The sequence below is a fragment of the Oncorhynchus masou genome, chromosome 28 (assembly GCF_036934945.1).
Source record: "Oncorhynchus masou masou isolate Uvic2021 chromosome 28, UVic_Omas_1.1, whole genome shotgun sequence".
In the NCBI taxonomy this organism is placed as follows: Eukaryota; Metazoa; Chordata; class Actinopteri; order Salmoniformes; family Salmonidae; genus Oncorhynchus; species Oncorhynchus masou.
In genome coordinates, this window is record NC_088239.1 from 4845013 (window position 1) to 4854669 (window position 9657).

Below are 9657 nucleotides of genomic sequence, written 5' to 3' on the forward strand. Positions count from 1 at the left end.
GTCTTTGACATTTTTTAGGGCCTGCCTCTGACACCTCCTGGTATAGAGAGCTTCACAGTTGGTTTTGGATCTCAAACCTTTCCCAAACATTAACCCTACACTGCCCTAAGATAATAGGGTGCCATGTAGGAAGGACACAGACATAACTGTTGAATAGTGGTGATCCACAGAGCAATATTCTTGACCAATGCTAGATCGCCACCCTGTGGTGAACAAAAGAACTGCATCAAAATGCAAGCCTCATAATTGCATCACTGTCCTGTGCTAATCAAACAGTTACAGTGCCATCTACTGGTAGTCTTGGGAAGTGCAGACTAAAATGATTAGCTGAGCCTTCTTAGATCACACCACTAGGGGGTGGTATTTTCCTTCATACTGAAGACAACACTTATCCAGCAATGAAGAAACCCATAAGGAATAAGATGAACTTGCACCAAGAGTGGATCTAATTGTTTTACCATCACATCCTCCCACCTCGTCTCCTTCTCAGAGCACATTGGATCAGAAGATTCAGCGAATGTTTCCTCCCCTCAGAGTGGGATCTCCTCCATCAAGGCATTCTGAGGAGGAGGAGGCAAGGAAGGAGGAAGCAAGGAATTGAGGAGAGATGTAGAACACGGAGAACACGCCCGTTGATGCTGATCTATGGTCATGGGTGTATTTTATTCCTCATGGTTTCAGTAAAGGTTTGGGGAAGGTAAACTGATCCTAGATCAGTGACTGTGGGTAACAGAGACACCTGCATGTTATCACATTAGCACAACACAGCATAGTATACATTCCCTATATAGTGCACTACTTTTGACCAGGGCTCATAGGGCTAATAGGGCTCTGGTCTAATGTTGTTCACTATATAGGGAATAGGGTGCCATAGGGCTGTGGTCCAAAGTAGTGCACTATATAGGGGATATGGTGCCATAGGTCTCTGGTCTAAAGTAGTGCACTATATAGGGAATAGGGTGCCATAGGGCTCTGGTCCAAAGTAGTGCACTATATAGGGGATATGGTGCCATAGGTCTCTGGTCTAAAGTAGTGCACTATATAGGGAATAGGGTGCCATAGGGCTCTAGTTTTAAAAAGGTGCACTATAAATAGGGAATCGGGTGCCATAGGGCTCTGGTCTAAAGTGCTGTACCATATAGGGAATAGGGTGCCATAGGGCTCTGGTCTAAAGTAGTGCACTATATAGGGAATAGGGTGCCATAGGTCTCTGGTCTAAAGTAGTGCACTATATAGGGAATAGGGTGCCATAGGGCTCTGGTCTAAAGTAGTGCACTATATAGGGAATAGGGTGCCATAGGGCTCTGGTCTAAAGTAGTGCACTATATAGGGAATAGGGTGCCATAGGGCTCTGGTCTAAAGTAGTGCACTATATAGGGAATAGGGTGCCATAGGGCTCTGGTCTAAAGTAGTGCACTATATAGGGAATAGGGTGCCATAGGGCTCTGGTCTAAAGTAGTGCACTATATAGGGAATAGGGGTCCATTTGGGATGCACTATGGTGATCATGTAGGTGATATTTGAACTGATGGGTCATTCCTCTAATTTGGTGCCTTTTGAGAAGTTGTAACTTGGTAAAACAAATGTATAATGATAATAATGCTGATTTCGCCAAATTTCTACATTCTGTAACAAAGAGTAAACAAATCCCTAATCATATTAAATAAACAATACTCTTTAGATATTATTTTGTCAAAGCAACACAATGACTCGGTCTTTACAGTGATGCTGGATGAAGTGGTTAAAAACCTTGTAAGAAGGGACACAGGAACATGTCAAAACGCTGAATTTATTTTTTTTGTCACTTTAATCAAGCATTTTTTCAAAATTATATGTATTGAATTCTCCATGTGGTCTATATTAAATTATATTAAATTATATTCCATTAAGTATTAAAGGCTTTTACAATTCAATACTGGTGCACAATTTCTAACAAAAGGTCGACTTATGTCAACAACTCAGAAATAACAGCTGTAAACTGTATAACTGATCAATGCCATACTAGCCTAATATAATAATAAAATCATATGTATTGGATTCTCCATGTGTTCTAAATTAAATGACACTTCATTTCCTATTACAGGATTTTACAATTCAATACTGGTGCACAATTTCTACCGGAAGGTCGACTTTGGTCAACAACGCAGAAATAACAGCTGCAAACTGTATAACTGATCAATGCCATACTATCATAACCACACCCCAGCAAAAAATACAACAAATAATATACGTAGACTGAAAAGACATAGAAAGGAAACCAGTGTAACGGAGACGCAGGGAGTCAGGAAACAGGAGCAGTAGGTGAGATTAACAGGAACAGGGAGGGAACCCAGAAACAGGGAGGGAACCCAGAAACAGGGAGGGAACCCAGAAACAGGGAGGGAACCCAGGAACAGGGAGGGAACCCAGGAACAGGGAGGGAACCCAGAAACAGGGAGGGAACCCAGGAACAGGTAGGGAACCCAGAAACAGGGAGGGAACCCAGGAACAGGGAGGGAACCCAGAAACAGGAGGGAACCCAGAAACAGGGAGGGAACCCAGAAACAGGGAGGGAACCCAGAAACAGGGAGGGAACCCAGGAACAGGGAGGGAACCCAGAAACAGGGAGGGAACCCAGGAACAGGGAGGGAACCCAGGAACAGGGAGGGAACCCAGAAACAGGGAGGGAACCCAGAAACAGGGAGGGAACCCAGGAACAGGGAGGGAACCCAGAAACAGGGAGGGAACCCAGAAACAGGGAGGGAACCCAGAAACAGGGAGGGAACCCAGGAACAGGGAGGGAACCCAGAAACAGGGAGGGAACCCAGAAACAGGGAGGGAACCCAGAAACAGGGAGGGAACCCAGGAACAGGGAGGGAACCCAGAAACAGGGAGGGAACCCAGAAACAGGGAGGGAACCCAGAAACAGGGAGGGAACCCAGAAACAGGAGCAGTAATACTACCTAATGGGTTGATGCAACAGAGTGCTGGATACACAGGAAGTGAACAGGAAGTGATGAAGTCCAGGTGTGCCTCATGATGATTGAGGCCTTTGGAATGTTGTTCCACTCCTCGTCAATTGCTGTACTAAGTTGCTGGATATTGGAGGGAACTGTAACGCGCTGTCATACATTTGTAAAACATTTATGAAAAATTAAACGCTGATACACTGAATCTTGATTACATAAGTTGTTAACCTCCTTAGTCACTAAATGTTAGAATCAACTTTGACATGATTTCCTTCCTCTCCGGCAACTAAGTTAGGAAGGACGCCTGTATCTTTGTAGTGACTGAGTGTATTGATGCACCATCCAAAGTGTAATTAATACTTTCACTATGCTCAAAGGGATATTCAATATCTGCTTACTGTTTTTAACCAATTCACCAATAGGTGCCCTTCTTTGCGAGGTATTGGAAAACCTCTTTGGTTTTTGTAGTTGAATCTGTGTTTGAAATTCATTGCTCTACTGATGGACCTTACAGATAATTGTTTGTGTGGGGTACAGAGATGAGGTAGTCATTCAAACATCATGTTAAACAGTATTATTGCACACATACTGAGTCCACACAACTTAATATGGTTCATTCCATTCTTTTACTTTAAGATTTGTGTATATTTTTGGGAATTGTTAGATATTACTGCACTGTTGGAGCTAGGAACACAAGTATTTTGCCACGCCCACAATAACATCTGCTAATTATGTGTATGAGACCAATAACATTTGATTTTATGTCACAATCAGACCAGAAACATAACACTTTTTCTGCAAGTACATTTTTCTTTTTCTTTTGATGTTATTTGATTGGTGTGAAGCCATATCCAAACTGGCCTCCCTTGTTGTTTTTTTTGCTGCACCAGAACCACCCATAGTTGAGCTCAGCTCAACGCTGATAATTTCATCATTTTATTATCAACTGAGGCGGAATGCTCTGCGACAACATGTCATACTCATTTTGACCAGACAGCATCAGATACATGAGCTACACATACTGAGACAGAGGGGCGCTGTTTCTTCTCTGATGATTTAAAGGACCATTAAGAAAACACAAGACAAAAGAACAATCTGAGATACTAAAGATATGTTGTGGCTGCACCGGCATGGAGTCGTCCAAATGTCAGAGTAGTTAACCATATTAATCATCTTCACATACGAATGCGATACAGATTTTAGGTGAATCATATTATTTGACAAAGTGAAAGTAGTGTCTGAACTGAAATCAAGAGAGGACACAATGTTCATCAGAACTTTGTAATTGATTGAATTTCCATTTAAGGCTTTTCTCAATGCCCTCCCAGTCAATAAAACCCAAGAGGGTGTCAGGATCTTCATAGCCCTCAAATTGTCTTTGTCTTAGGAACATGGATAAACTGGGTACACTGTAGATGTCTGGACAAACCTGCCTTGTATCACACGTAGCGCGACCCTTCTCTGTCCACCACTGAAGGAACTTCCTGGGGTCAGTGATGTCCAGTCCAGTGTGAAGCGAGGTCTCTCTCTTTTTCACATCAGTCTCGTGTCTCTTTATGTCAGTCAGATGACTCTCCATTTTGATATTGACAAGACCATCACTGCTGTCTATCTCTCTCATCGCCTGCTCTTCTCTCTGCTTCAGCTTGTTGATTACTTCCTCAAATTGGGTTCTGATTTTTTCCTTCACATGGCTGGATTTCTCAACTGTCTTAGAGATGTTTCTTTGTTGACTTTCTCTTTTATGTTGCACTTTGTTCAAGTCTTCTTTCAGTATAGCTAATGCTGAGACCACTTCTGTCATCAGATCCTCCTGTGCCTCTCTCATAGGTTTGAATGTGTGTCCTCTGTGGTCTCTCCCTTCCTTACAGACCAGACAGATCAGCTTACTGTCTGTCACACAGAACAGCCTCATCGTTTCTCCGTGCTCAGGACACTCATCTTCCGTCTCACTTGAAGGTCTTTGTCCTCCGGTGTTCTCCTGTCTACTCTGCTCCAGTCTCAGCTGGTCCGCCATGTTCCGAACCAGTCTGTTGATCTGGAAGTTTCTTTCCATGATCGGAGCTCTACACTCAGGGCAGCGGGGTCGGAGTCCAGCCTCCCGGCTCTGTTCAAGACATCTCTTACAGAAGGTGTGCTGGCAGCTGAGAGACACAGGGTCAGTGAAGATCTCTGTACAGATGGCGCAGTAGAGGTGGTCGGACAGGGCCGAGGAAGATGTAGCCATTCTGGAGCTGACTGTGTCGCGTTCACTGTTCACAGAAAGAGAATGAGAGAGAGAAAGAGAAACTGAAAGTGTGTGCTTTAGATAGAGCCTTTATGACCACGCCCTCTGTTTGTCTTAGGGGGTGGACACTTTAAAGACACAGTCAAGATAATATTTGATTTGAAGCCCTCATTAAAAATATCTTAAGGGACTTTGAACCATTTAGCAAGATAGACAAAATATTTTCACTTCTGAAATGAAATGGCAATTTTACCAAAGGGAGGTGTAATTGGTATGAAATGACAAATGACAATAAAGTGGTAAGAACATAAATGAACATGTGTCTTTGTGTTGGATAATGTACTTTCTTCTGTCCTGCGGTCAGGCAGGAGAACTATACTATATCTCCCTTCATTGCCCCTCTCTCTATACATGTGGAACAGTGGAGGCTGTTGAGGGGAGGACGGCTCATAACAACGTCTATATACAGGGGGTACCAGTACAGAGTCAATGTGGAGGCTATATACAGGGGGTACCGGTACAGAGTCAATGTGGAGACTATATACAGGGGGTACCGGTACAGAGTCAATGTGGAGACTATATACAGGGGGTACCGGTACAGAGTCAATGTGGAGACTATATACAGGGGGTACCGGTACAGAGTCAATGTGGAGGCTATATACAAGGGGTACTGGTACAGAGTCAATGTGGAGGCTATATACAGGGGGTACTGGTACAGAGTCAGTGTGGAGGCTATATACAGGGGGTATCGGTACAGAGTCAATGTGGAGACTATATACAGGGTGTACCGGTACAGAGTCAATGTGGAGGCTATATACAGGGGGTACTGGTACAGAGTCAATGTGGAGGCTATATACAGGGGGTACTGGTACAGAGTCAATGTGGAGACTATATACAAGGGGTACCGGTACAGAGTCAATGTGGAGGCTATATACAGGGGGTACAGGTACAGAGTCAATGTGGAGACTATATACAGGGGGTACCGGTACAGAGTCAATGTGGAGGCTATATACAGGGGGTACCGGTACAGAGTCAATGTGGAGGCTATATACAGGGGGTACCGGTACAGAGTCAATGTGGAGACTATATACAGGGGGTACAGGTACAGAGTCAATGTGGAGGCTATATACAGGGGGTACCGGTACAGAGTCAATGTGGAGACTATATACAGGGGGTACCGGTACAGAGTCAATGAGGAGAGTATATACAGGGGGTACCGGTACAGAGTCATTGTGGAGGCTATATACAGGGGGTACCGGTACAGAGTCATTGTGGAGGCTATATACAGGGGGTACCGGTACAGAGTCAATGTGGAGGCTATATACAGGGGGTATCGGTACAGAGTCAATGTGGAGACTATATACAAGGGGTACCGGTACAGAGTCAATGTGGAGGCTATATACAGGGGGTACCGGTACAGAGTCAATGTGGAGGCTATATACAGGGGGTACCGGTACAGAGTTAATGTGGAGACTATATACAGGGGGTACCGGTACAGAGTCAATGTGGAGACTATATACAGGGGGTACCGCTACAGAGTCAGTGTGGAGGCTATATACAGGGGGTACCGGTACAGAGTCAATGTGGAGGCTATATACAGGGGGTACCGGTACAGAGTCAGTGTGGAGGCTATATACAGAGGGGTACCGGTACAGAGTCAATGTGGAGACTATATACAGGGGGTACCGGTACAGAGTCATTGTGGAGGCTATATACAGGGGGTACCAGTACAGAGTCATTGTGGAGGCTATATACAGGGGGTACCGGTACAGAGTCATTGTGGAGGCTATATACAGGGGGTACCGGTACAGAGTCAGTGTGGAGGCTATATACAGGGGGAACCAGTTCAGAGTCATTGTGGAGGCTATATACAGGGGGTACCGGTACAGAGTCATTGTGGAGGCTATATACAGGGGGTACCGGTACAGAGTCAGTGTGGAGGCTATATACAGGGGGAACCAGTACAGAGTCATTGTGGAGGCTATATACAGGGGGTACCGGTACAGAGTCATTGTGGAGGCTATATACAGGGGGTACCGGTACAGAGTAAATGTGGAGGCTATATACAGGGGGTACCAGTACAGAGTCATTGTGGAGGCTATATACAGGGGGTACCAGTACAGAGTCATTGTGGAGGATATATACAGGGGGTACCGGTACAGAGTCAGTGTGGAGGCTATATACAGGGGGTACCGGTACAGAGTCATTGTGGAGGCTATATACAGGGGGTACCGGTACAGAGTCAGTGTGGAGGCTATATACAGGGGGAACCGGTACAGAGTCATTGTGGAGGCTATATACAGGGGGTACCGGTACAGAGTCATTGTGGAGGCTATATACAGGGGGTACCGGTACAGAGTCATTGTGGAGGCTATATACAGGGGGTACCAGTACAGAGTCATTGTGGAGGCTATATACAGGGGGTACCGGTACAGAGTCATTGTGGAGGCTATATACAGGGGGTACCGGTACAGAGTCATTGTCGAGGCTATATACAGGGGGTACCGGTACAGAGTAAATGTGGAGGCTATATACAGGGGTACCAGTACAGAGTCATTGTGGAGGCTATATACAGGGGTACCAGTACAGAGTCATTGTGGAGGATATATACAGGGGGTACCGGTACAGAGTCAGTGTGGAGGCTATATACAGGGGGTACCGGTACAGAGTCATTGTGGAGGCTATATACAGGGGGTACCAGTACAGAGTCATTGTGGAGGCTATATACAGGGGGTACCAGTACAGAGTCATTGTGGAGGCTATATACAGGGGGTATCGGTACAGAGTCAATGTGGAGGCTATATACAGGGGGCACCAGTACAGAGTCATTGTGGAGGCTATATACAGGGGGTACCAGTACAGAGTCAATGTGGAGGCTATAAACAGGGGGTACCGGTACAGAGTCAATGTGGAGGCTATATACAGGGGGTACCAGTACAGAGTCAGTGTGGAGGCTATATACAGGGGGTACCGGTACAGAGTCATTGTGGAGGCTATATACAGGGGGTACCGCTACAGAGTCAGTGTGGAGGCTATATACAGGGGTACCGGTAAAGAGTCATTGTGGAGGCTATATACAGGGGGTACCGGTACAGAGTCAGTGTGGAGGCTATATACAGAGGGGTACCGGTACAGAGTCAATGTGGAGACTATATACAGGGGGTACCAGTACAGAGTCATTGTGGAGGCTATATACAGGGGGTACCGGTACAGAGTCATTGTGGAGGCTATATACAGGGGGTACCGGTACAGAGTCAATGTGGAGGCTATATACAGGGGGTACCGGTACAGAGTCATTGTGGAGGCTATATACAGGGGGTACCGGTACAGAGTCATTGTGGAGGATATATACAGGGGGTACCGGTACAGAGTCAGTGTGGAGGCTATATACAGGGGGTACCGGTACAGAGTCATTGTGGAGGCTATATACAGGGGGTATCGGTACAGAGTCATTGTGGAGGCTATATACAGGGGGTACCGGTACAGAGTCATTGTGGAGGCTATATACAGGGGGTACCGGTACAGAGTCAATGTGGAGGCTATATACAGGGGGTACCAGTACAGAGTCATTGTGGAGGCTATATACAGGGGGTACCGGTACAGAGTCATTGTGGAGGATATATACAGGGGGTACCGGTACAGAGTCAGTGTGGAGGCTATATACAGGGGGTACCGGTACAGAGTCATTGTGGAGGCTATATACAGGGGGTACCGGTACAGAGTCAGTGTGGAGGCTATATACAGGGGGAACCAGTACAGAGTCATTGTGGAGGCTATATACAGGGGGTACCGGTACAGAGTCATTGTGGAGGCTATATACAGGGGGTACCGGTACAGAGTCAATGTGGAGGCTATATACAGGGGGTACCAGTACAGAGTCATTGTGGAGGCTATATACAGGGGGTACCAGTACAGAGTCATTGTGGAGGATATATACAGGGGGTACCGGTACAGAGTCAGTGTGGAGGCTATATACAGGGGGTACCGGTACAGAGTCATTGTGGAGGCTATATACAGGGGGTACCGGTACAGAGTGAATGTGGAGGCTGTATACAGGGGGTACCGGTACAGAGTCAATGTGGAGGCTATATACAGGGGGGTACCGGTACAGAGTCAGTGTGGAGGCTATATACTGGGGGTACCAGTACAGAGTCATTGTGGAGGCTATATACAGGGGGTACCGGTACAGAGTCATTGTGGAGGCTATATACAGGAGGTACCGGTACAGAGTGAATGTGGAGGCTGTATACAGGGGGTACCGGTACAGAGTCAATGTGGAGACTATATACAGGGGGTACCGGTACAGAGTCAATGTGGAGACTATATACAGGGGGTACCGGTACAGAGTCAATGTGGAGGCTATATACAGGGGGTACCGGTACAGAGTCAATGTGGAGGCTATATACAGGGGGGTACCGGTACAGAGTCAGTGTGGAGGCTAAATACAGGGGGTACCAGTACAGAGTCATTGTGGAGGCTATA

The 9657-nt window shown here is 46.1% G+C and overlaps 1 protein-coding gene across 1 annotated transcript; it reads right to left on the reverse strand.

Annotated features, from left to right (window-relative positions):
- Positions 1 to 3882: 3882 nt before the first annotated feature.
- On the reverse strand, positions 3883 to 5213 carry LOC135518495 (nuclear factor 7, brain-like). The gene has a single exon (XM_064943666.1). It carries the CDS (start codon positions 5173 to 5175, stop codon positions 4198 to 4200), a length of 978 nt encoding a protein of 325 aa, XP_064799738.1. The 5' UTR covers positions 5176 to 5213; the 3' UTR covers positions 3883 to 4197.
- Positions 5214 to 9657: the final 4444 nt, after the last annotated feature.

What these genes read in the sequence shown, in the direction of transcription:
- LOC135518495 (XM_064943666.1), bottom strand. Translation starts at nt 5,175, where the DNA reads ATGGCTACATCTTCCTCGGCCCTGTCCGACCACCTCTACTGCGCCATC.